This window comes from Petromyzon marinus, chromosome 84 (assembly GCF_048934315.1).
Source record: "Petromyzon marinus isolate PM22_M1 ecotype Great Lakes invasive population chromosome 84, UKy_Petmar_22M1.pri1.0, whole genome shotgun sequence".
NCBI classification, from domain to species: Eukaryota; Metazoa; Chordata; class Hyperoartia; order Petromyzontiformes; family Petromyzontidae; genus Petromyzon; species Petromyzon marinus.
This window is the reverse complement of record NC_133749.1, coordinates 2,841,982-2,867,477: the sequence shown is the minus strand read 5'-3', so window position 1 is coordinate 2,867,477 and position 25,496 is coordinate 2,841,982. Positions and strand designations below refer to the sequence as shown.

At 52.1% G+C, this 25,496-nt stretch overlaps 2 protein-coding genes across 4 annotated transcripts in view; one reads left to right on the top strand and one right to left on the bottom strand.

The window, feature by feature from the left end:
* Positions 1 to 80: 80 nt before the first annotated feature.
* The window catches only part of LOC116937441 (uncharacterized), a 71,610-nt gene continuing 46,194 nt past the window's right edge, over positions 81 to 25,496 (bottom strand). For 2 of the 3 annotated variants that reach the window (XM_032944536.2, XM_076057756.1), the window contains exon 16: positions 23,142 to 23,547. In XM_032944536.2, the coding sequence (XP_032800427.2) occupies positions 23,157 to 23,547 (391 nt within the window). In that variant the 3' untranslated portion in view covers positions 23,142 to 23,156. Of the gene's footprint in view, positions 2,071 to 20,400; positions 20,579 to 22,545; positions 22,641 to 23,141; positions 23,548 to 25,496 lie in introns of those variants that run through there. The other variant, XM_076057757.1, reaches the window with a different exon arrangement.
* On the top strand, positions 207 to 1,548 carry LOC142907896 (uncharacterized). Its single transcript, XM_076057802.1, has 2 exons — positions 207 to 314; positions 943 to 1,548. Exons 1-2 carry the CDS (start codon positions 207 to 209, stop codon positions 1,546 to 1,548), a joined length of 714 nt encoding a protein of 237 aa, XP_075913917.1.

Below are 25,496 nucleotides of genomic sequence, written 5' to 3'. Positions count from 1 at the left end.
ACACACACACACTGACCCACAAACACACAGTGACCCACAGTGACCCACACACAGTGACCCACACACAGTGACCCACTCTCTCGACTCTCACGTTTTATTGGGAACCGGTAGCAAAACACGGGGAGGCGTAAACGAAACGGACTACGCGGCAAACACTGCCACTAAAACTACCACGGCCACCCACGCCCATGATCACCACGATCACCATGACGATAATCACAGTCTCCATGACCACGACAACCACGACCACAATCGCGACGACCACGATGATCGTGACAGCCCAACACAACAAACTGCAGCGAGCCAGCCAGCCAGTGAGCCAGCCAGCGAGCCAGCCAGTGAGCCAGCCAGCCAGTGAGCCAGCCAGCGAGCCAGCCAGCCAGCCAGCGAGCCAGCCAGCGAGCCAGCCAGCCAGTGAGCCAGCCAGCCAGTGAGCCAGCGAGCCAACCAGCGAGCTAGCCAGCCAGCGAGCCAGCCAGCCAGCGAGTCAGCCAGTGAGCTAGCCAGCGAGCCAGTCAGTGAGCCAGCGAGCCAGCCAGCCAGCGAGCCAGCCAGCCAGCGAGCCAGCCAGCGAGTGAGCTAGCCAGCCAGCCAGTGAGCCAACCAGTGAGCCAGCCAGCGAGCCAACCAGCCAGTGAGCCAGCGAGCCAGCCAGCCAGCGAGTGAGCTAGCCAGCGAGCCAGCCAGCGAGCCAGCCAGCGAGTGAGCCAGCCAGCGAGCCAGCGAGCCAGCCAGCCAGCGAGCCAGCCAGTGAGCTAGCCAGCGAGCCAGCCAGTGAGCCAGCCAGCCAGCGAGCCAGCCAGCCAGCGAGTGAGCGAGCCAGCCAGCCAGCGAGCCACCAGTGAGCCAGCCAGCGAGCCAACCAGCCAGTGAGCCAGCCAGCCAGCGAGCCAGCCAGCCAGCGAGTGAGCGAGCCAGCCAGCCAGCGAGTGAGCCAGCCAGCGAGCCAGCCAGCGAGCCAGCCAGCCTCTCCCCCTCTTTCACCCACCACGCACTCCACCGCTGCCTTCGAGCGACGTTTTACCGCCGGGGACGGAGTCGCACCTCTTCTGGTGTACCCTCATCGACGATGACGACGATGAAGACAATGACGATGATGAAGACAATGACGACGATGATGAAGACAATGATGATGATGACGATGATGACAATGAGGAAGACGATGAAGACAATGACGATGAAGACAATGACGACGATGATGAAGACAATGATGACGATGATGAAGACAATGACGACGATGATGAAGACAATGACGACGATGATGAAGACAATGATGACGATGATGAAGACAATGACGGCGACGATGAAGACAATGACGATGATGAAGACAATGACGATGATGATGAAGACAATGACGACGATGATGAAGACAATGATGACGATGATGAAGACAATGATGACGATGATGAAGACAATGACGACGATGATGAAGACAATGACGATGATGAAGACAATGACGATGATGATGAAGACAATGACGACGATGATGACGACGATGATGAAGACAATGACGATGATGACGAGGAAAGAGGGGGGGGGAGGAGCTAATAAAATAACCAAGAACCTGCGACATGGCCTCCACGAACACCTTGCTCCCGACGGCTCCTGTCGACACCACCACCGTCACCACCACCAACACCGCCATCACCATCACCACAACACCGCCATCATCATCACCAACACCACCATCATCATCACCACCGTCAACACCGCCATCATCACCACCGTCAACACCACCATCATCATCACCAACACCGCCATCAACACCGCCATCACCATCACCACCGTCATCACCACAACAACACCACCATCATCATCACCACCGCCGCCATCATCACCACCACCACCACCAACACCACCACCACCGTTGCGATCACCACCACCACTCCCCCGCGCGGACGACGATGAGGTGGTGGGGTGAGGAGGGTGATGGGGTGGGTGAGGAGGTGGGTGAGGAGGGTGAGGGGGTGGGTGAGGAGGTGGGTGAGGAGGGTGAGGGGGTGGGTGAGGAGGTGGACGAGGGGGAGACCTCAGTAGGGCTTCTCACGGCGGTCCATCCGATGGTCGCTCCTGCACACGGGGAGACAACACAAAGATGGTGGTGAGTCTGTGGGTGTCTGTGTGAGTGGTGAGTCTATGGGTCTCTGTGTGAGTGGTGAGTCTATGGGTGCCTGTGTGAGTGAGTCTGTGGGTGTCTGTGTGAGTGAGTCTATGGGTCTCTGTGTGAGTGAGTCTATGGGTGTCTGTGTGAGTGAGTCTGTGGGTGTCTGTGTGAGTGAGTCTATGGGTCTCTGTGTGAGTGAGTCTATGGGTCTCTGTGTGGGTGAGTCTATGGGTCTCTGTGTGAGTGAGTCTATGGGTCTCTGTGTGAGTGAGTCTATGGGTGTCTGTGTGGGTGAGTCTGTGGGTCTCTGTGTGAGTCTGTGGGTGTCTGTGTGAGTGAGTCTATGGGTCTCTGTGTGAGTGGTGAGTCTATGGGTGTCTGTGTGAGTGAGTCTGTGGGTGTCTGTGTGAGTGAGTCTATGGGTGTCTGTGTGAGTGAGTCTATGGGTCTCTGTGTGTGTGAGTCTATGGGTCTCTGTGTGAGTGGTGAGTCTATGGGTCTCTGTGTGAGTGGTGAGTCTATGGGTCTCTGTGTGAGTGAGTCTATGGGTGTCTGTGTGGGTGAGTCTATGGGTCTCTGTGTGAGTGAGTCTATGGGTCTCTGTGTGAGTGAGTCTATGGGTGTCTGTGTGGGTGAGTCTGTGGGTCTCTGTGTGAGTCTGTGGGTGTCTGTGTGAGTGAGTCTATGGGTCTCTGTGTGAGTGGTGAGTCTATGGGTGTCTGTGTGAGTGAGTCTGTGGGTGTCTGTGTGAGTGAGTCTATGGGTCTCTGTGTGAGTGGTGAGTCTATGGGTGTCTGTGTGAGTGAGTCTATGGGTCTCTGTGTGAGTGAGTCTATGGGTGTCTGTGTGAGTGAGTCTATGGGTCTCTGTGTGTGTGAGTCTATGGGTCTCTGTGTGAGTGGTGAGTCTATGGGTCTCTGTGTGAGTGGTGAGTCTATGGGTCTCTGTGTGAGTGAGTCTATGGGTGTCTGTGTGGGTGAGTCTATGGGTCTCTGTGTGAGTGAGTCTATGGGTCTCTGTGTGAGTGAGTCTATGGGTGTCTGTGTGAGTGAGTCTATGGGTCTCTGTGTGAGTGAGTCTATGGGTGTCTGTGTGGGTGAGTCTGTGGGTCTCTGTGTGAGTCTGTGGGTGTCTGTGTGAGTGAGTCTATGGGTCTCTGTGTGAGTGGTGAGTCTATGGGTGTCTGTGTGAGTGAGTCTGTGGGTGTCTGTGTGAGTGAGTCTATGGGTGTCTGTGTGAGTGAGTCTATGGGTCTCTGTGTGTGTGAGTCTATGGGTCTCTGTGTGAGTGGTGAGTCTATGGGTCTCTGTGTGAGTGGTGAGTCTATGGGTCTCTGTGTGAGTGAGTCTATGGGTGTCTGTGTGGGTGAGTCTATGGGTCTCTGTGTGAGTGAGTCTATGGGTCTCTGTGTGAGTGAGTCTATGGGTGTCTGTGTGGGTGAGTCTGTGGGTCTCTGTGTGAGTCTGTGGGTGTCTGTGTGAGTGAGTCTATGGGTCTCTGTGTGAGTGGTGAGTCTATGGGTGTCTGTGTGAGTGAGTCTGTGGGTGTCTGTGTGAGTGAGTCTATGGGTCTCTGTGTGAGTGGTGAGTCTATGGGTGTCTGTGTGAGTGAGTCTATGGGTCTCTGTGTGAGTGAGTCTATGGGTGTCTGTGTGAGTGAGTCTGTGGGTGTCTGTGTGAGTGAGTCTATGGGTGTCTGTGTGAGTGAGTCTATGGGTCTCTGTGTGTGTGAGTCTATGGGTCTCTGTGTGAGTGGTGAGTCTATGGGTCTCTGTGTGAGTGGTGAGTCTATGGGTCTCTGTGTGAGTGAGTCTATGGGTGTCTGTGTGGGTGAGTCTATGGGTCTCTGTGTGAGTGAGTCTATGGGTCTCTGTGTGAGTGAGTCTATGGGTGTCTGTGTGGGTGAGTCTGTGGGTCTCTGTGTGAGTCTGTGGGTGTCTGTGTGAGTGAGTCTATGGGTCTCTGTGTGAGTGGTGAGTCTATGGGTGTCTGTGTGAGTGAGTCTGTGGGTGTCTGTGTGAGTGAGTCTATGGGTCTCTGTGTGAGTGGTGAGTCTATGGGTGTCTGTGTGAGTGAGTCTATGGGTCTCTGTGTGAGTGAGTCTATGGGTGTCTGTGTGAGTGAGTCTATGGGTCTCTGTGTGTGTGAGTCTATGGGTCTCTGTGTGAGTGGTGAGTCTATGGGTCTCTGTGTGAGTGGTGAGTCTATGGGTCTCTGTGTGAGTGAGTCTATGGGTGTCTGTGTGGGTGAGTCTATGGGTCTCTGTGTGAGTGAGTCTATGGGTCTCTGTGTGAGTGAGTCTATGGGTGTCTGTGTGGGTGAGTCTGTGGGTCTCTGTGTGAGTCTGTGGGTGTCTGTGTGAGTGAGTCTATGGGTCTCTGTGTGAGTGAGTCTATGGGTCTCTGTGTGAGTGAGTCTATGGGTCTCTGTGTGAGTGAGTCTATGGGTCTCTGTGTGAGTGAGTCTATGGGTGTCTGTGTGAGTGAGTCTATGGGTCTCTGTGTGTGTGAGTCTATGGGTCTCTGTGTGAGTGGTGAGTCTATGGGTCTCTGTGTGAGTGGTGAGTCTATGGGTCTCTGTGTGAGTGAGTCTATGGGTGTCTGTGTGGGTGAGTCTATGGGTCTCTGTGTGAGTGAGTCTATGGGTCTCTGTGTGAGTGAGTCTATGGGTGTCTGTGTGGGTGAGTCTGTGGGTCTCTGTGTGAGTCTGTGGGTGTCTGTGTGAGTGAGTCTATGGGTCTCTGTGTGAGTGGTGAGTCTATGGGTGTCTGTGTGAGTGAGTCTGTGGGTGTCTGTGTGAGTGAGTCTATGGGTGTCTGTGTGAGTGAGTCTATGGGTCTCTGTGTGTGTGAGTCTATGGGTCTCTGTGTGAGTGGTGAGTCTATGGGTCTCTGTGTGAGTGGTGAGTCTATGGGTCTCTGTGTGAGTGAGTCTATGGGTGTCTGTGTGAGTGAGTCTATGGGTCTCTGTGTGAGTGGTGAGTCTATGGGTGTCTGTGTGAGTGAGTCTATGGGTCTCTGTGTGAGTGAGTCTATGGGTGTCTGTGTGAGTGAGTCTGTGGGTGTCTGTGTGAGTGAGTCTATGGGTGTCTGTGTGAGTGAGTCTATGGGTCTCTGTGTGTGTGAGTCTATGGGTCTCTGTGTGAGTGGTGAGTCTATGGGTCTCTGTGTGAGTGGTGAGTCTATGGGTCTCTGTGTGAGTGAGTCTATGGGTGTCTGTGTGGGTGAGTCTATGGGTCTCTGTGTGAGTGAGTCTATGGGTGTCTGTGTGGGTGAGTCTGTGGGTCTCTGTGTGAGTCTGTGGGTGTCTGTGTGAGTGAGTCTATGGGTCTCTGTGTGAGTGGTGAGTCTATGGGTGTCTGTGTGAGTGAGTCTGTGGGTGTCTGTGTGAGTGAGTCTATGGGTCTCTGTGTGAGTGGTGAGTCTATGGGTGTCTGTGTGAGTGAGTCTATGGGTCTCTGTGTGAGTGAGTCTATGGGTGTCTGTGTGAGTGAGTCTATGGGTCTCTGTGTGTGTGAGTCTATGGGTCTCTGTGTGAGTGGTGAGTCTATGGGTCTCTGTGTGAGTGGTGAGTCTATGGGTCTCTGTGTGAGTGAGTCTATGGGTGTCTGTGTGGGTGAGTCTATGGGTCTCTGTGTGAGTGAGTCTATGGGTCTCTGTGTGAGTGAGTCTATGGGTGTCTGTGTGGGTGAGTCTGTGGGTCTCTGTGTGAGTCTGTGGGTGTCTGTGTGAGTGAGTCTATGGGTCTCTGTGTGAGTGAGTCTATGGGTCTCTGTGTGAGTGAGTCTATGGGTCTCTGTGTGAGTGAGTCTATGGGTCTCTGTGTGAGTGAGTCTATGGGTGTCTGTGTGAGTGAGTCTATGGGTCTCTGTGTGTGTGAGTCTATGGGTCTCTGTGTGAGTGGTGAGTCTATGGGTCTCTGTGTGAGTGGTGAGTCTATGGGTCTCTGTGTGAGTGAGTCTATGGGTGTCTGTGTGGGTGAGTCTATGGGTCTCTGTGTGAGTGAGTCTATGGGTCTCTGTGTGAGTGAGTCTATGGGTGTCTGTGTGGGTGAGTCTGTGGGTCTCTGTGTGAGTCTGTGGGTGTCTGTGTGAGTGAGTCTATGGGTCTCTGTGTGAGTGGTGAGTCTATGGGTGTCTGTGTGAGTGAGTCTGTGGGTGTCTGTGTGAGTGAGTCTATGGGTGTCTGTGTGAGTGAGTCTATGGGTCTCTGTGTGTGTGAGTCTATGGGTCTCTGTGTGAGTGGTGAGTCTATGGGTCTCTGTGTGAGTGGTGAGTCTATGGGTCTCTGTGTGAGTGAGTCTATGGGTGTCTGTGTGAGTGAGTCTATGGGTCTCTGTGTGAGTGAGTCTATGGGTCTCTGTGTGAGTGGTGAGTCTATGGGTCTCTGTGTGAGTGAGTGGTGAGTCTATGGGTGTCTGTGTGAGTGAGTCTATGGGTCTCTGTGTGAGTGAGTCTATGGGTCTCTGTGTGAGTGGTGAGTCTATGGGTCTCTGTGTGAGTGAGTGGTGAGTCTATGGGTGTCTGTGTGAGTGAGTGGTGAGTCTATGGGTGTCTGTGTGAGTGAGTCTATGGGTCTCTGTGTGAGTGAGTCTATGGGTCTCTGTGTGAGTGGTGAGTCTATGGGTCTCTGTGTGAGTGGTGAGTCTATGGGTCTCTGTGTGAGTGAGTCTATGGGTCTCTGTGTGAGTGGTGAGTCTATGGGTCTCTGAGTGAGTCTATGGGTGTCTGTGTGAGTGGTGAGTCTATGGGTCTCTGTGTGAGTGAGTCTATGGGTCTCTGTGTGAATGAGTCTATGGGTCTCTGTGTGAGTGAGTCTATGGGTCTCTGTGTGAGTGGTGAGTCTATGGGTCTCTGAGTGAGTCTATGGGTGTCTGTGTGAGTGGTGAGTCTATGGGTCTCTGTGTGGGTGGTGAGTCTATGGGTCTCTGTGTGAGTGAGTCTATGGGTCTCTGTGTGAGTGGTGAGTCTATGGGTCTCTGTGTGAGTGGTGAGTCTATGGGTCTCTGTGTGAGTGAGTCTATAGGTCTGTGTGAGTGGTGAGTCTATGGGTCTCTGAGTGAGTCTATGGGTGTCTGTGTGAGTGGTGAGTCTATGGGTCTCTGTGTGAGTGGTGAGTCTATGGGTCTCTGTGTGAGTGAGTCTATGGGTCTCTGTGTGAGTGGTGAGTCTATGGGTCTCTGTGTGAGTGAGTCTATGGGTCTCTGTGTGAGTGAGTCTATGGGTCTCTGTGTGGCGAGTCTATGGGTGTCTGTGTGAGTCTATGGGTGTCTGTGTGAGTGAGTCTATGGGTCTCTGTGTGAGTGAGTCTATTGGTCTCTGTGTGAGTGAGTCTGTGGGTGTCTGTGTGAGTGGTGAGTCTATGGGGCTCTGTGTGAGTGAGTCTATGGGTGTCTGTGTGAGTGAGTCTATGGGTCTCTGTGTGAGTGAGTCTATGGGTGTCTGTGTGAGTGGTGAGTCTATGGGTGTCTGCGTGAGTGAGTCTATGGGTGTCTGTGTGAGTGGTGAGTCTATGGGTCTGTGTGAGTGAGTCTATTGGTCTCTGTGTGAGTGAGTCTATGGGTGTCTGTGTGAGTGGTGAGTCTATGGGTCTCTGTGTGAGTCTATGGGTCTCTGTGTGAGTCTATGGGTCTCTGTGTGAGTGAGTCTATGGGTCTCTGTGTGAGTGAGTCTATGGGTCTCTGTGTGAGTGGTGAGTCTATGGGTCTCTGTGTGAGTCTATGGGTCTCTGTGTGAGTGAGTCTATGGGTCTCTGTGTGAGTCTATGGGTCTCTGTCTGTGTGAGTCTATGGGTCTCTGTGTGAGTGGTGAGTCTATGGGTCTCTGTGTGAGTCTATGGGTGTCTGTGCGAGTGAGTCTGTGGGTCTCTGTGTTAGTGAGTCTATGGGTCTCTGTGTGAGTGAGTCTATTGGTCTCTGTGTTAGTGAGTCTATGGGTCTCTCTGTGAGTCTATGGGTGTCTGTGCGAGTGAGTCTGTGGGTCTCTGTGCGAGTGAGTCTATGGGTCTCTGTGTGAGTGAGTCTATGGGTCTCTGTGTAGTGGTGAGTCTATGGGTCTCTGTGTGAGTGAGTCTATGTCTCTCTGTGTGAGTGAGTCTATATGTCTCTCTGTGTGAGTGAGTCTATGGGTCTCTGTGTGAGTGAGTCTATGGGTCTCTGTGTGAGTGAGTCTATGGGTCTCTGTGGTGATTCTGTGGGTCTCTGTGGTGAGTCTGTGGGTCTCTGTGGTGAGTCTATGGGCCTCTTTGTGCGAGTGAGTCTATGGGTCTCTGTGTGAGTCTATGGGTCTCTGTGTAGTGGTGAGTCTATGGGTCTCTGTGTAGTGGTGAGTCTATGGGTCTCTGTGTGAGTGAGTCTATAGGTCTCTGTGTGAGTGGTGAGTCTATGGGTCTCTGAGTGAGTCTATGGGTGTCTGTGTGAGTGGTGAGTCTATGGGTCTCTGTGTGAGTGGTGAGTCTATGGGTCTCTGTGTGAGTGAGTCTATGGGTCTCTGTGTGAGTGGTGAGTCTATGGGTCTCTGTGTGAGTGAGTCTATGGGTCTCTGTGTGAGTGAGTCTATGGGTCTCTGTGTGGCGAGTCTATGGGTGTCTGTGTGAGTGAGTCTATGGGTCTCTGTGTGAGTCTATGGGTGTCTGTGTGAGTGAGTCTATGGGTCTCTGTGTGAGTGAGTCTATTGGTCTCTGTGTGAGTGAGTCTGTGGGTGTCTGTGTGAGTGGTGAGTCTATGGGGCTCTGTGTGAGTGAGTCTATGGGTGTCTGTGTGAGTGAGTCTATGGGTCTCTGTGTGAGTGAGTCTATGGGTGTCTGTGTGAGTGGTGAGTCTATGGGTCTCTGTGTGAGTCTATGGGTCTCTGTGTGAGTCTATGGGTCTCTGTGTGAGTGAGTCTATGGGTCTCTGTGTGAGTGAGTCTATGGGTCTCTGTGTGAGTGGTGAGTCTATGGGTCTCTGTGTGAGTCTATGGGTCTCTGTGTGAGTCTATGGGTCTCTGTGTGAGTGGTGAGTCTATGGGTCTCTGTGTGAGTCTATGGGTCTCTGTGTGAGTGAGTCTATGGGTCTCTGTGTGAGTCTATGGGTCTCTGTGTGAGTGGTGAGTCTATGGGTCTCTGTGTGAGTCTATGGGTCTCTGTGTGAGTCTATGGGTCTCTGTGTGAGTCTATGGGTCTCTGTGTGAGTCTGTGGGTCTCTGTGTGAGTGAGTCTATTGGTCTCTGTGTTAGTGAGTCTATGGGTCTCTGTGTGAGTGAGTCTATTGGTCTCTGTGTTAGTGAGTCTATGGGTCTCTCTGTGAGTCTATGGGTGTCTGTGCGAGTGAGTCTGTGGGTCTCTGTGCGAGTGAGTCTATGGGTCTCTGTGTGAGTGAGTCTATGGGTCTCTGTGTAGTGGTGAGTCTATGGGTCTCTGTGTGAGTGAGTCTATGTCTCTCTGTGTGAGTGAGTCTATATGTCTCTCTGTGTGAGTGAGTCTATGGGTCTCTGTGTGAGTGAGTCTATGGGTCTCTGTGTGAGTGAGTCTATGGGTCTCTGTGGTGATTCTGTGGGTCTCTGTGGTGAGTCTGTGGGTCTCTGTGGTGAGTCTATGGGCCTCTTTGTGCGAGTGAGTCTATGGGTCTCTGTGTGAGTCTATGGGTCTCTGTGTAGTGGTGAGTCTATGGGTCTCTGTGTAGTGGTGAGTCTATGGGTCTCTGTGTAGTGGTGAGTCTATGGGTCTCTGTGTAGTGGTGAGTCTATGGGTCTCTGTGTAGTGGTGAGTCTATGGGTCTCTGTGTAGTGGTGAGTCTATGGGTCTCTGTGTAGTGGTGAGTCTATGGGTCTCTGTGTAGTGGTGAGTCTATGGGTCTCTGTGTAGTGGTGAGTCTATGGGTCTCTGTGTAGTGGTGAGTCTATGGGTCTCTGTGTAGTGGTGAGTCTATGGGTCTCTGTGTAGTGGTGAGTCTATGGGTCTCTGTGTGAGTGAGTCTATGGGTCTCTGTGCGAGTGAGTCTATGGGTCTCTGTGTGAGTGAGTCTATGGGTCTCTGTGTGAGTGAGTCTATGGGTCTCTGTGTGAGTGAGTCTATGGGTCTCTGTGTAGTGGTGAGTCTATGGGTCTCTGTGTAGTGGTGAGTCTATGGGTCTCTGTGTAGTGGTGAGTCTATGGGTCTCTGTGTGAGTGAGTCTATGGGTCTCTGTGTGAGTGAGTCTATGGGTCTCTGTGTGAGTGAGTCTATGGGTCTCTGTGTGAGTGAGTCTATGGGTCTCTGTGTAGTGGTGAGTCTATGGGTCTCTGTGTAGTGGTGAGTCTATGGGTCTCTGTGTAGTGGTGAGTCTATGGGTCTCTGTGTAGTGGTGAGTCTATGGGTCTCTGTGTGAGTGAGTCTATGGGTCTCTGTGTGAGCGAGTCTATGGCTCTCTGTGGTGGTGAGTCTATGGGTCTCTGTGTGAGTCTATGGGTCTCTGTGTGAGTCTATGGGTCTCTGTGTGAGTGAGTCTATGGGTCTCTGTGTGAGTGAGTCTATGGGTCTCTGTGTGAGTGAGTCTATGGGTCTCTGTGTGAGTGAGTCTATGGGTCTCTGTGTAGTGGTGAGTCTATGGGTCTCTGTGTGAGTCTATGGGTCTCTGTGTAGTGGTGAGTCTATGGGTCTCTGTGTGAGTCTATGGCTCTCTGTGTAGTGGTGAGTCTATGGGTCTCTGTGTGAGTGGTGAGTCTATGGGTCTCTGTGTGAGTGAGTCTATGGGTCTCTGTGTAGTGGTGAGTCTATGGGTCTCTGTGTAGTGGTGAGTCTATGGGTCTCTGTGTGAGTGAGTCTATGGGTCTCTTTGTGAGTGAGTCTATGGGTCTCTGTGTGAGTGAGTCTATGGGTCTCTTTGTGAGTGAGTCTATGGGTCTCTGTGTGAGTGGTGAGTCTATGGGTCTCTGTGTAGTGGTGAGTCTATGGGTCTCTGTGTAGTGGTGAGTCTATGGCTCTCTGTGTAGTGGTGAGTCTATGGCTCTCTGTGTAGTGGTGAGTCTATGGGTCTCTGTGTAGTGGTGAGTCTATGGCTCTCTGTGTAGTGGTGAGTCTATGGCTCTCTGTGTAGTGGTGAGTCTATGGCTCTCTGTGTAGTGGTGAGTCTATGGGTCTCTGTGTAGTGGTGAGTCTATGGGTCTCTGTGTAGTGGTGAGTCTATGGGTCTCTGTGTAGTGGTGAGTCTATGGGTCTCTGTGTAGTGGTGAGTCTATGGCTCTCTGTGTAGTGGTGAGTCTATGGGTCTCTGTGTAGTGGTGAGTCTATGGGTCTCTGTGTAGTGGTGAGTCTATGGGTCTCTGTGTAGTGGTGAGTCTATGGCTCTCTGTGTAGTGGTGAGTCTATGGGTCTCTGTGTAGTGGTGAGTCTATGGGTCTCTGTGTGAGTGAGTCTATGGGTCTCTGTGTGAGCGAGTCTATGGCTCTCTGTGGTGGTGAGTCTATGGGTCTCTGTGTGAGTCTATGGGTCTCTGTGTAGTGGTGAGTCTATGGGTCTCTGTGTAGTGGTGAGTCTATGGGTCTCTGTGTAGTGGTGAGTCTATGGGTCTCTGTGTAGTGGTGAGTCTATGGGTCTCTGTGTAGTGGTGAGTCTATGGCTCTCTGTGTAGTGGTGAGTCTATGGGTCTCTGTGTAGTGGTGAGTCTATGGCTCTCTGTGTAGTGGTGAGTCTATGGGTCTCTGTGTAGTGGTGAGTCTATGGGTCTCAGTGTAGTGGTGAGTCTATGGGTCTCTGTGTAGTGGTGAGTCTATGGGTCTCTGTGTAGTGGTGAGTCTATGGCTCTCTGTGTAGTGGTGAGTCTATGGGTCTCTGTGTAGTGGTGAGTCTATGGCTCTCTGTGTAGTGGTGAGTCTATGGGTCTCTGTGTAGTGGTGAGTCTATGGGTCTCTGTGTAGTGGTGAGTCTATGGGTCTCTGTGTGAGTCTATGGGTCTCTGTGTAGTGGTGAGTCTATGGCTCTCTGTGTAGTGGTGAGTCTATGGGTCTCTGTGTGAGTGAGTCTATGGGTCTCTGTGTAGTGGTGAGTCTGTGGGTCTCTGTGTAGTGGTGAGTCTATGGGTCTCTGTGTGAGTGGTGAGTCTATGGGTCTCTGTGTAGTGGTGAGTCTATGGGTCTCTGTGTAGTGGTGAGTCTATGGGTCTCTGTGTGAGTCTATGGGTCTCTGTGTAGTGGTGAGTCTATGGCTCTCTGTGTGAGTCTATGGGTCTCTGTGTAGTGGTGAGTCTATGGGTCTCTGTGTAGTGGTGAGTCTATGGGTCTCTGTGTGAGTCTATGGGTCTCTGTGTAGTGGTGAGTCTATGGGTCTCTGTGTGAGTCTATGGGTCTCTGTGTAGTGGTGAGTCTATGGGTCTCTGTGTGAGTCTATGGGTCTCTGTGTAGTGGTGAGTCTATGGGTCTCTGTGTAGTGGTGAGTCTATGGGTCTCTGTGTAGTGGTGAGTCTATGGGTCTCTGTGTGAGTCTATGGCTCTCTGTGTAGTGGTGAGTCTATGGCTCTCTGTGTAGTGGTGAGTCTATGGGTCTCTGTGTAGTGGTGAGTCTATGGGTCCAGGTGTGATGAGTCTATGGGTCTCTGTGTGATGAGTCTATGGGTCTCTGTGCGAGTGAGTCTATGGGTGTCTGTGTGAGTGAGTCTATGGGTCTCTGTGTGAGTGAGTCTATGGGTCTCTGTGTGAGTCTATGGGTCTCTGTGTAGTGGTGAGTCTATGGGTCTCTGTGTGAGTCTATGGGTCTCTGTGTAGTGGTGAGTCTATGGGTCTGTGTAGTGGTGAGTCTATGGGTCTCTGTGTAGTGGTGAGTCTATGGGTCTCTGTGTAGTGGTGAGTCTATGGCTCTCTGTGTAGTGGTGAGTCTATGGCTCTCTGTGTAGTGGTGAGTCTATGGCTCTCTGTGTAGTGGTGAGTCTATGGGTCTCTGTGTAGTGGTGAGTCTATGGGTCTCTGTGTAGTGGTGAGTCTATGGGTCTCTGTGTAGTGGTGAGTCTATGGGTCTCTGTGTAGTGGTGAGTCTATGGGTCTCTGTGTGAGTCTATGGGTCTCTGTGTAGTGGTGAGTCTATGGGTCTCTGTGTAGTGGTGAGTCTATGGGTCTCTGTGTAGTGGTGAGTCTATGGGTCTCTGTGTAGTGGTGAGTCTATGGGTCTCTGTGTAGTGGTGAGTCTATGGGTCTCTGTGTAGTGGTGAGTCTATGGCTCTCTGTGTAGTGGTGAGTCTATGGGTCTCTGTGTAGTGGTGAGTCTATGGGTCTCTGTGTAGTGGTGAGTCTATGGGTCTCTGTGTAGTGGTGAGTCTATGGCTCTATGTGTAGTGGTGAGTCTATGGGTCTCTGTGTAGTGGTGAGTCTATGGGTCTCTGTGTAGTGGTGAGTCTATGGGTCTCTGTATAGTGGTGAGTCTATGGGTCTCTGTGTGAGTCTATGGGTCTCTGTGTAGTGGTGAGTCTATGGGTCTCTGTGTAGTGGTGAGTCTATGGCTCTCTGTGTAGTGGTGAGTCTATGGGTCTCTGTGTGAGTCTATGGGTCTCTGTGTAGTGGTGAGTCTATGGGTCTCTGTGTAGTGGTGAGTCTATGGGTCTCTGTGTAGTGGTGAGTCTATGGGTCTCTGTGTAGTGGTGAGTCTATGGGTCTCTGTGTAGTGGTGAGTCTATGGGTCTCTGTGTAGTGGTGAGTCTATGGGTCTCTGTGTAGTGGTGAGTCTATGGCTCTCTGTGTAGTGGTGAGTCTATGGGTCTCTGTGTAGTGGTGAGTCTATGGGTCTCTGTGTAGTGGTGAGTCTATGGGTCTCTGTGTAGTGGTGAGTCTATGGCTCTATGTGTAGTGGTGAGTCTATGGGTCTCTGTGTAGTGGTGAGTCTATGGGTCTCTGTGTAGTGGTGAGTCTATGGGTCTCTGTATAGTGGTGAGTCTATGGGTCTCTGTGTGAGTCTATGGGTCTCTGTGTAGTGGTGAGTCTATGGGTCTCTGTGTAGTGGTGAGTCTATGGGTCTGTGTAGTGGTGAGTCTATGGCTCTCTGTGTAGTGGTGAGTCTATGGGTCTCTGTGTAGTGGTGAGTCTATGGGTCTCTGTGTAGTGGTGAGTCTATGGCTCTCTGTGTAGTGGTGAGTCTATGGGTCTCTGTGTGAGTCTATGGGTCTCTGTGTAGTGGTGAGTCTATGGGTCTCTGTGTAGTGGTGAGTCTATGGGTCTCTGTGTAGTGGTGAGTCTATGGGTCTCTGTGTAGTGGTGAGTCTATGGGTCTCTGTGTAGTGGTGAGTCTATGGGTCTCTGTGTAGTGGTGAGTCTATGGGTCTCTGTGTAGTGGTGAGTCTATGGGTCTCTGTGTAGTGGTGAGTCTATGGGTCCAGGTGTGATGAGTCTATGGGTCTCTGTGTGATGAGTCTATGGGTCTCTGTGCGAGTGAGTCTATGGGTGTCTGTGTGAGTGAGTCTATGGGTCTCTGTGCGAGTGAGTCTATGGGTGTCTGTGCGAGTGAGTCTATGGGTCTCTGTGTGAGTCTATGGGTCTCTGTGTGAGTGAGTCTATGGGTCTCTGTGTGAGTGAGTCTATGGGTCTCTGTGTGAGTGAGTCTATGGGTCTCTGTGTGAGTGAGTCTATGGGTCTCTGTGTGAGTGAGTCTATGGGTCTCTGTGTGAGTGAGTCTATGGGTCTCTGTGTGAGTGAGTCTATTGGTCTCTGTGTGAGTGAGTCTGTGGGTGTCTGTGTGAGTGGTGAGTCTATGGGGCTCTGTGTGAGTGAGTCTATGGGTGTCTGTGTGAGTGAGTCTATGGGTCTCTGTGTGAGTGAGTCTATGGGTGTCTGTGTGAGTGGTGAGTCTATGGGTGTCTGCGTGAGTGAGTCTATGGGTGTCTGTGTGAGTGGTGAGTCTATGGGTCTGTGTGAGTGAGTCTATTGGTCTCTGTGTGAGTGAGTCTATGGGTGTCTGTGTGAGTGGTGAGTCTATGGGTCTCTGTGTGAGTCTATGGGTCTCTGTGTGAGTCTATGGGTCTCTGTGTGAGTGAGTCTATGGGTCTCTGTGTGAGTGAGTCTATGGGTCTCTGTGTGAGTGGTGAGTCTATGGGTCTCTGTGTGAGTCTATGGGTCTCTGTGTGAGGTGTGAGTCTATGGGTCTCTGTGTGAGTGGTGAGTCTATGGGTCTCTGTGTGAGTCTATGGGTCTCTGTGTGAGTGAGTCTATGGGTCTCTGTGTGAGTCTATGGGTCTCTGTCTGTGTGAGTCTATGGGTCTCTGTGTGAGTGGTGAGTCTATGGGTCTCTGTGTGAGTCTATGGGTCTCTGTGTGAGTCTGTGGGTCTCTGTGTGAGTGAGTCTATTGGTCTCTGTGTTAGTGAGTCTATGGGTCTCTGTGTGAGTGAGTCTATTGGTCTCTGTGTTAGTGAGTCTATGGGTCTCTCTGTGAGTCTATGGGTGTCTGTGCGAGTGAGTCTGTGGGTCTCTGTGCGAGTGAGTCTATGGGTCTCTGTGTGAGTGAGTCTATGGGTCTCTGTGTAGTGGTGAGTCTATGGGTCTCTGTGTGAGTGAGTCTATGTCTCTCTGTGTGAGTGAGTCTATATGTCTCTCTGTGTGAGTGAGTCTATGGGTCTCTGTGTGAGTGAGTCTATGGGTCTCTGTGTGAGTGAGTCTATGGGTCTCTGTGGTGATTCTGTGGGTCTCTGTGGTGAGTCTGTGGGTCTCTGTGGTGAGTCTATGGGCCTCTTTGTGCGAGTGAGTCTATGGGTCTCTGTGTGAGTCTATGGGTCTCTGTGTAGTGGTGAGTCTATGGGTCTCTGTGTAGTGGTGAGTCTATGGGTCTCTGTGTGAGTGAGTCTATAGGTCTCTGTGTGAGTGGTGAGTCTATGGGTCTCTGAGTGAGTCTATGGGTGTCTGTGTGAGTGGTGAGTCTATGGGTCTCTGTGTGAGTGGTGAGTCTATGGGTCTCTGTGTGAGTGAGTCTATGGGTCTCTGTGTGAGTGGTGAGTCTATGGGTCTCTGTGTGAGTGAGTCTATGGGTCTCTGTGTGAGTGAGTCTATGGGTCTCTGTGTGGCGAGTCTATGGGTGTCTGTGTGAGTGAGTCTATGGGTCTCTGTGTGAGTCTATGGGTGTCTGTGTGAGTGAGTCTATGGGTCTCTGTGTGAGTGAGTCTATTGGTCTCTGTGTGAGTGAGTCTGTGGGTGTCTGTGTGAGTGGTGAGTCTATGGGGCTCTGTGTGAGTGAGTCTATGGGTGTCTGTGTGAGTGAGTCTATGGGTCTCTGTGTGAGTGAGTCTATGGGTGTCTGTGTGAGTGGTGAGTCTATGGGTGTCTGCGTGAGTGAGTCTATGGGTGTCTGTGTGAGTGGTGAGTCTATGGGTCTGTGTGAGTGAGTCTATTGGTCTCTGTGTGAGTGAGTCTATGGGTGTCTGTGTGAGTGGTGAGTCTATGGGTCTCTGTGTGAGTCTATGGGTCTCTGTGTGAGTCTATGGGTCTCTGTGTGAGTGAGTCTATGGGTCTCTGTGTGAGTGAGTCTATGGGTCTCTGTGTGAGTGGTGAGTCTATGGGTCTCTGTGTGAGTCTATGGGTCTCTGTGTGAGTCTATGGGTCTCTGTGTGAGTGGTGAGTCTATGGGTCTCTGTGTGAGTCTATGGGTCTCTGTGTGAGTGAGTCTATGGGTCTCTGTGTGAGTCTATGGGTCTCTGTGTGAGTGGTGAGTCTATGGGTCTCTGTGTGAGTCTATGGGTCTCTGTGTGAGTCTATGGGTCTCTGTGTGAGTCTATGGGTCTCTGTGTGAGTCTGTGGGTCTCTGTGTGAGTGAGTCTATTGGTCTCTGTGTTAGTGAGTCTATGGGTCTCTGTGTGAGTGAGTCTATTGGTCTCTGTGTTAGTGAGTCTATGGGTCTCTCTGTGAGTCTATGGGTGTCTGTGCGAGTGAGTCTGTGGGTCTCTGTGCGAGTGAGTCTATGGGTCTCTGTGTGAGTGAGTCTATGGGTCTCTGTGTAGTGGTGAGTCTATGGGTGTCTGTGTGAGTGAGTCTATGGGTCTCTGTGTGAGTCTATGGGTGTCTGTGTGAGTGAGTCTATGGGTCTCTGTGTGAGTGAGTCTATGGGTGTCTGTGTGAGTGGTGAGTCTATGGGTGTCTGCGTGAGTGAGTCTATGGGTGTCTGTGTGAGTGGTGAGTCTATGGGTCTGTGTGAGTGAGTCTATTGGTCTCTGTGTGAGTGAGTCTATGGGTGTCTGTGTGAGTGGTGAGTCTATGGGTCTCTGTGTGAGTCTATGGGTCTCTGTGTGAGTCTATGGGTCTCTGTGTGAGTGAGTCTATGGGTCTCTGTGTGAGTGAGTCTATGGGTCTCTGTGTGAGTGGTGAGTCTATGGGTCTCTGTGTGAGTCTATGGGTCTCTGTGTGAGTCTATGGGTCTCTGTGTGAGTGGTGAGTCTATGGGTCTCTGTGTGAGTCTATGGGTCTGTGTGAGTGAGTCTATGGGTCTCTGTGTGAGTCTATGGGTCTCTGTGTGAGTGGTGAGTCTATGGGTCTCTGTGTGAGTCTATGGGTCTCTGTGTGAGTCTATGGGTCTCTGTGTGAGTCTATGGGTCTCTGTGTGAGTCTGTGGGTCTCTGTGTGAGTGAGTCTATTGGTCTCTTTGTTAGTGAGTCTATGGGTCTCTGTGTGAGTGAGTCTATTGGTCTCTGTGTTAGTGAGTCTATGGGTCTCTCTGTGAGTCTATGGGTGTCTGTGCGAGTGAGTCTGTGGGTCTCTGTGCGAGTGAGTCTATGGGTCTCTGTGTGAGTGAGTCTATGGGTCTCTGTGTAGTGGTGAGTCTATGGGTGTCTGTGTGAGTGAGTCTATGGGTCTCTGTGTGAGTCTATGGGTGTCTGTGTGAGTGAGTCTATGGGTCTCTGTGTGAGTGAGTCTATTGGTCTCTGTGTGAGTGAGTCTGTGGGTGTCTGTGTGAGTGGTGAGTCTATGGGGCTCTGTGTGAGTGAGTCTATGGGTGTCTGTGTGAGTGAGTCTATGGGTCTCTGTGTGAGTGAGTCTATGGGTGTCTGTGTGAGTGGTGAGTCTATGGGTGTCTGCGTGAGTGAGTCTATGGGTGTCTGTGTGAGTGGTGAGTCTATGGGTCTGTGTGAGTGAGTCTATTGGTCTCTGTGTGAGTGAGTCTATGGGTGTCTGTGTGAGTGGTGAGTCTATGGGTCTCTGTGTGAGTCTATGGGTCTCTGTGTGAGTCTATGGGTCTCTGTGTGAGTGAGTCTATGGGTCTCTGTGTGAGTGAGTCTATGGGTCTCTGTGTGAGTGGTGAGTCTATGGGTCTCTGTGTGAGTCTATGGGTCTCTGTGTGAGTCTATGGGTCTCTGTGTGAGTCTATGGGTCTCTGTGTGAGTGGTGAGTCTATGGGTCTCTGTGTGAGTCTATGGGTCTCTGTGTGAGTGAGTCTATGGGTCTCTGTGTGAGTGGTGAGTCTATGGGTCTCTGTGTGAGTCTATGGGTCTCTGTGTGAGTCTATGGGTCTCTGTGTGAGTCTATGGGTCTCTGTGTGAGTCTGTGGGTCTCTGTGTGAGTGAGTCTATTGGTCTCTGTGTTAGTGAGTCTATGGGTCTCTGTGTGAGTGAGTCTATTGGTCTCTGTGTTAGTGAGTCTATGGGTCTCTCTGTGAGTCTATGGGTGTCTGTGCGAGTGAGTCTGTGGGTCTCTGTGCGAGTGAGTCTATGGGTCTCTGTGTGAGTGAGTCTATGGGTCTCTGTGTAGTGGTGAGTCTATGGGTCTCTGTGTGAGTGAGTCTATGTCTCTCTGTGTGAGTGAGTCTATATGTCTCTCTGTGTGAGTGAGTCTATGGGTCTCTGTGTGAGTGAGTCTATGGGTCTCTGTGTGAGTGAGTCTATGGGTCTCTGTGGTGATTCTGTGGGTCTCTGTGGTGAGTCTGTGGGTCTCTGTGGTGAGTCTATGGGCCTCTTTGTGCGAGTGAGTCTATGGGTCTCTGTGTGAGTCTATGGGTCTCTGTGTAGTGGTGAGTCTATGGGTCTCTGTGTAGTGGTGAGTCTATGGGTCTCTGTGTAGTGGTGAGTCTATGGGTCTCTGTGTAGTGGTGAGTCTATGGGTCTCTGTGTAGTGGTGAGTCTATGGGTCTCTGTGTAGTGGTGAGTCTATGGGTCTCTGTGTAGTGGTGAGTCTATGGGTCTCTGTGTAGTGGTGAGTCTATGGGTCTCTGTGTAGTGGTGAGTCTATGGGTCTCTGTGTAGTGGTGAGTCTATGGGTCTCTGTGTAGTGGTGAGTCTATGGGTCTCTGTGTAGTGGTGAGTCTATGGGTCTCTGTGTGAGTGAGTCTATGGGTCTCTGTGCGAGTGAGTCTATGGGTCTCTGTGTGAGTGAGTCTATGGGTCTCTGTGTGAGTGAGTCTATGGGTCTCTGTGTGAGTGAGTCTATGGGTCTCTGTGTAGTGGTGAGTCTATGGGTCTCTGTGTAGTGGTGAGTCTATGGGTCTCTGTGTAGTGGTGAGTCTATGGGTCTCTGTGTGAGTGAGTCTATGGGTCTCTGTGTGAGTGAGTCTATGGGTCTCTGTGTGAGTGAGTCTATGGGTCTCTGTGTGAGTGAGTCTATGGGTCTCTGTGTAGTGGTGAGTCTATGGGTCTCTGTGTAGTGGTGAGTCTATGGGTCTCTGTGTAGTGGTGAGTCTATGGGTCTCTGTGTAGTGGTGAGTCTATGGGTCTCTGTGTGAGTGAGTCTATGGGTCTCTGTGTGAGCGAGTCTATGGCTCTCTGTGGTGGTGAGTCTATGGGTCTCTGTGTGAGTCTATGGGTCTCTGTGTGAGTCTATGGGTCTCTGTGTGAGTGAGTCTATGGGTCTCTGTGTGAGTGAGTCTATGGGTCTCTGTGTGAGTGAGTCTATGGGTCTCTGTGTGAGTGAGTCTATGGGTCTCTGTGTAGTGGTGAGTCTATGGGTCTCTGTGTGAGTCTATGGGTCTCTGTGTAGTGGTGAGTCTATGGGTCTCTGTGTGAGTCTATGGCTCTCTGTGTAGTGGTGAGTCTATGGGTCTCTGTGTGAGTGGTGAGTCTATGGGTCTCTGTGTGAGTGAGTCTATGGGTCTCTGTGTAGTGGTGAGTCTATGGGTCTCTGTGTAGTGGTGAGTCTATGGGTCTCTGTGTGAGTGAGTCTATGGGTCTCTTTGTGAGTGAGTCTATGGGTCTCTGTGTGAGTGAGTCTATGGGTCTCTGTGTGAGCGAGTCTATGGCTCTCTGTGGTGGTGAGTCTATGGGTCTCTGTGTGAGTCTATGGGTCTCTGTGTGAGTCTATGGGTCTCTGTGTGAGTGAGTCTATGGGTCTCTGTGTGAGTGAGTCTATGGGTCTCTGTGTGAGTGAGTCCCTCACCCCCCCCCACCCCCCCCGCTCACCTTCCGTCCATCTTGCTGGGGGGACCTCCACGGTCCATGCCGCGACCCCTGAACCCTCCACGGTCCATGCCGCGACCTCTGAACCCGCCGCGGTCCATCCCCCGACCCCTGAACCCCCCGCGGTCGCCTCCCATGGGGGCCCCTCGGAACCCCCCACGGCCCCCGGGTGGCCAGCGGTCTGGAGAGGGGGGAGAGGGGGGAGAGAGAGGGAGAGAGAGGGAGAGAGAGGGAGAGAGAAAAGAGGCCGGGGAAGGGAGAGAGGGAGGCAGAGGGAGAGACGGGAGAGGAGGGAGAGAGGGGAGAGAGAGGGATGGAGGGAGAGAGGGAGAGAGGGAGAGAGGGAGAGAGGGATGGAGGGAGAGAGGGAGAGAGGGATGGAGGGAGAGAGGGATGGATGGAGGGAGGGGAGGGATGGAGGGAGAGGGATGGAGGGAGAAGGATGGAAGGAGAAAATGGAAGAGAGGGGAGAGGAAGGAGGGATAAGTTAGTCATCATACCACAGTGTGTGTGTGTACTACAGTGTGTGTGTGTGTGTACTACAGTGTGTGTGTGTACTACAGTGTGTGTGTGTACCACAGTGTGTGTGTACTACAGTGTGTGTGTGTGTGTACCACAGTGTGAGTGTACTACAGTGTGTGTGTACCCTGGTGTGTGTGTGTCTACTACAGTGTGTGTGTGTACTACAGTGTGTGTGTACTACAGTGTGTGTGTGTGTACCACAGTGTGAGTGTACTACAGTGTGTGTGTACCCTGGTGTGTGTGTGTCTACTACAGTGTGTGTGTGTACCACAGTGTGTGTGTGTACTAGTGTGTGTGTACCACAGTGTGTGTGTGTGTACTACAGTGTGTGTGTGTACCCCGTGTGTGTGTGTGTACTACAGTGTGTGTGTACTACAGTGTGTGTGTACTACAGTGTGTGTGTACTACAGTGTGTGTGTGTGTACTACAGTGTGTGTGTGTGTACTACAGTGTGTGTGTACCACACTGTGTGTGTACCACAATGTGTGTGTACCACACTGTGTGTGTACCACAATGTGTGTGTGTACCACAGTGTGTGTGTGTACCACAATGTGTGTGTGTACCACAATGTGTGTGTGTGTACCAGTGTGTGTGTGTGTGTGTATACCACTGTGTGTGTGTGTGTGTACCACAGTGTGTGTATGTGTGTGTACCACAGTGTGTGTGTACCACAATGTGTGTGTACCACAGTGTGTGTGTACCAGTGTGTGTGTACCACAATGTGTGTGTGTACCACAGTGTGTGTGTACCACAATGTGTGTGTGTACCACAGTGTGTGTGTGTGTACTACACTGTGTGTGTACCACAGTGTGTGTGTACCAGTGTGTGTGTACCACAGTGTGTGTGTGTACCACAGTGTGTGTGTGTGTACCACAGTGTGTGTGTGTGTACCACAGTGTGTGTGTACCACAGTGTGTGTACCAGTGTGTGTACCACAGTGTGTGTGTGTACCACAGTGTGTGTGTGTGTGTACCACAGTGTGTGTGTACCACAGTGTGTGTGTACCAGTGTGTGTGTACCACAGTGTGTGTGTGTACCACAGTGTGTGTATGTGTGTGTACCACAGTGTCTGTGTGTACCACAGTGTGTGTGTGTACCACAGTGTGTGTGTACTACAGTGTGTGTATGTGTGTGTACCAGTGTGTGTGTACCACAGTGTGTGTGTGTGTACCACAGTGTGTGTGTGTACCAGTGTGTGTGTACCACAGTGTGTGTGTGTACCACAGTGTGTGTGTGTACCACAGTGTGTGTGTGTACCAGTGTGTGTGTACCACAGTGTGTGTGTGTACCACAGTGTGTGTGTGTACTACAGTGTGTGTGTGTACCACTGTGTGTGTACCACAGTGTGTGTGTACCAGTGTGTGTGTGTACCACAGTGTGTGTGTGTACCACAGTGTGTGTGTGTACCACTGTGTGTGTACCACAGTGTGTGTGTACCAGTGTGTGTGTGTACCACAGTGTGTGTGTGTACCACTGTGTGTGTACCACAGTGTGTGTGTACCAGTGTGTGTGTGTACCACAGTGTGTGTGTGTACCACTGTGTGTGTACCACAGTGTGTGTGTACCACAGTGTGTACCAGTGTGTGTGTACCAGTGTGTGAGTGTACCGCCGTGTAGGCCTCTCACCTCCCATCATGGGTGGACCTCCGCCACCGTCTGGTCGTGGTGCCTTGCACTGGTTGCACTCGTTACGCCACGAAAAGTTCATGTTGCCACACGCCCTGCACGGACACCACGGGTGAGTGAGCGGGTGAGCGAGTGGGTGAGTGAGTGAGCGGGTGAGCGAGTGAGCGGGTGAGTGGGTGAGCGAGTGGGTGAGCGGGTGAGTGGGTGAGCGGGCGAGTGGGTGAGTGAGCGGGTGGGTGAGCGGGTGGGTGAGCGAGTGGGTGAGCGGGTGAGCGAGTGCACTCGTTACGCCACGAAAAGTTCATGTTGCCACACGCCCTGCACGGACACCACGGGTGAGTGAGCAGGTGAGCAGGTGAGTGAGCGGGTGGGTGAGTGGGTGAGTGGGCGAGCGAGTGGGTGAGCGGGTGCACTCGTTACGCCACGAAAAGTTCATGTTGCCACACGCCCTGCACGGACACCACGGGTGAGTGAGCAGGTGAGCGAGTGGGTGAGCGGGTGGGTGAGCGAGTGAGTGGGTGGGTGAGCGAGTGAGCGGGTGAGCAGGTGAGCGGGCGAGCGGGTGAGTGGGTGAGCGGGTGGGTGAGCGAGTGGGTGAGCGGGTGCACTCGTTACGCCACGAAAAGTTCATGTTGCCACACGCCCTGCACGGACACCACGGGTGAGTGAGCGGGTGAGCGAGTGGGTGAGTGAGTGGGTGAGCAGGTGAGCGGGTGAGTGGGCGAGCGGGTGAGTGGGTGAGTGGGTGAGCGAGTGGGTGAGCGGGTGCACTCGTTACGCCACGAAAAGTTCATGTTGCCACACGCCCTGCACGGACACCCCGGGTGAGTGAGCAGGTGAGCGGGTGAGCGGGCGAGCGGGTGGGTGAGCGAGTGAGCGGGTGAGCGGGTGAGTGGGCGAGCGGGTGAGCGGGTGAGTGGGCGAGTGAGCGGGTGAGCGAGTGGGTGAGCGGGCGAGCGGTTGCACTCGTTACGCCACGAAAAGTTCATGTTGCCACACGCCCTGCACGGACACCCCGGGTGAGTGAGCGGGTGAGCGAGTGAGTGGGTCAGTGAGTGAGTGGGTGAGTGAGCGGGTGAGCAGGTGGGTGAGCAAGTGAGCGGGTGAGTGGGTGAGCAGGTGGGTGAGCGAGTGAGTGGGTGAGCGGGCGAGCGAGTGAGCGGGTGAGCGGGTGAGTGGGCGTGCGGGTGAGTGGGTGAGTGGGCGAGTGGGTGTGCGGGTGAGTGGGTGTGCGGGTGAGTGGGCGAGCGGGTGAGTGAATGGGTGAGCGAGTGAATAGGTGGTTGAGCGAGTCCGAGCGAGTGAGCGTGTGTACACGAGTGAGTCTGCTTGAGTGATTCCAAGTGAGTCTGAGTGAGTATACGCGAGTCTGCGTGAGTCTGAGTGAGTGCGAGTGAGTGCGAGTGAGTGTGAGTGAGTCAGAGTGAGTGAGTCTATGAGTGAGTGAGTTTATGAGTGAGTTAGTCTATGAGTGAGTGAGTTTATGAGTGAGTCTATGAGTGAGTGAGTCTATGAGTGAGTCCATGAGTGAGTCCATGAGTGAGTGAGTCTGAGTGAGTGAGTGAGTCTATGAGTGAGTGAGTTTATGAGTGAGTTAGTCTATGAGTGAGTGAGTTTATGAGTGAGTCTATGAGTGAGTCTATGAGTGAGTCCATGAGTGAGTCTATGAGTGAGTCCATGAGTGAGTGAGTCTGAGTGAGTGAGTGAGCGAGTCTGAGTGAGTGAGTCTGAGTTAGTGAGTCAGAGTGAGTGAGTCAGAGTGAGTGAGTGAGTCTGAGTGAGTGAGTCTGAGTGAGTGAGTCTGAGTGAGTGAGTGAGTCTGTGTGAGTGAGTCAGTGAGTGAGTGAGTCTGAGTGAGTGAGTCTAAGTGAGTGAGTCTAAGTGAGTGAGTCTAAGTGAGTGAGTCTAAGTGAGTGAGTCTGTGTGAGTGAGTCAGAGTGAGTGCGTGAGTCTGAGTGAGTGAGTCTAAGTGAGTGAGTCTGAGTGAGTCTAAGTAAGTGAGTCTGTGTGAGTCTAAGTGAGTGAGTCTGAGTGAGTGAGTCTGAGTGAGTGAGTGTGAATGAGTGAGTCTGAGTGAGTGAGTCTGAGTGAGTCTGAGTGAGTGAGAGTGAGTGAGTGAGTCTGAGTGAGTCTGTGTGAGTGAGTGAGTCTGAGTGAGTGAGTCTGAGTGAGTGAGTCTAAGTGAATGAGTGAGTGAGTGAGACTGAGTGAGTGAGTCTGAGTGAGTGAGTCTGTGTGATTGAGTGAGTGAGTGAGTCTGAGTGAGTGAGTGAGTCTGAGTGAGTGAGTCTGAGTGAGTCTAAGTGAGTGAGTCTGAGTGAGTGAGTCTGAGTGAGTGAGTCTGAGTGAGTGAGTCTGAGTGAGTGAGTGAGTCTGTGTGAATGAGTGAGTCTGAGTGAGTGAGTGTGTGAGTCTGAGTGAGTCTGTGTGAGTCTGTGTGAGTGAGTCTGAGTGAGTGAGTGAGTCTGTGTGAGTCTGAGTGAGTGAGTGAGTCTGAGTGAGTCTGAGTGAGTGAGTGAGTCTGAGTGAGTGAGTCTGAGTGAGTCTGTGTGAGTCTGTGTGAGTGAGTCTGAGTGAGTGAGTGAGTCTGAGTGAGTGAGTCTGAGTGAGTGAGTGAGTCTGAGTGAGTCTGAGTGAGTGAGTCTGTGTGAGTCTGTGTGAGTGAGTCTGAGTGAGTGAGTGAGTCTGAGTGAGTGAGTGAGTCTGAGTGAGTCTGAGTGAGTCTGTGTGAGTGAGTGAGTCTGAGTGAGTCTGAGTGAGTCTGAGTGAGTGAGTCTGAGTGAGTGAGTCTGAGTGAGTGAGTGAGTCTAAGTGAGTGAGTCTGTGTGAGTGAGTCTGTGTGAGTGAGTGAGTCTGTGTGAGTGAGTCTGTGTGAGTGAGTCTGTGTGAGTGAGTCTGTGTGAATGAGTGAGTCTGAGTGAGTCTGTGTGAGTGAGTCTGTGTGAGTGAGT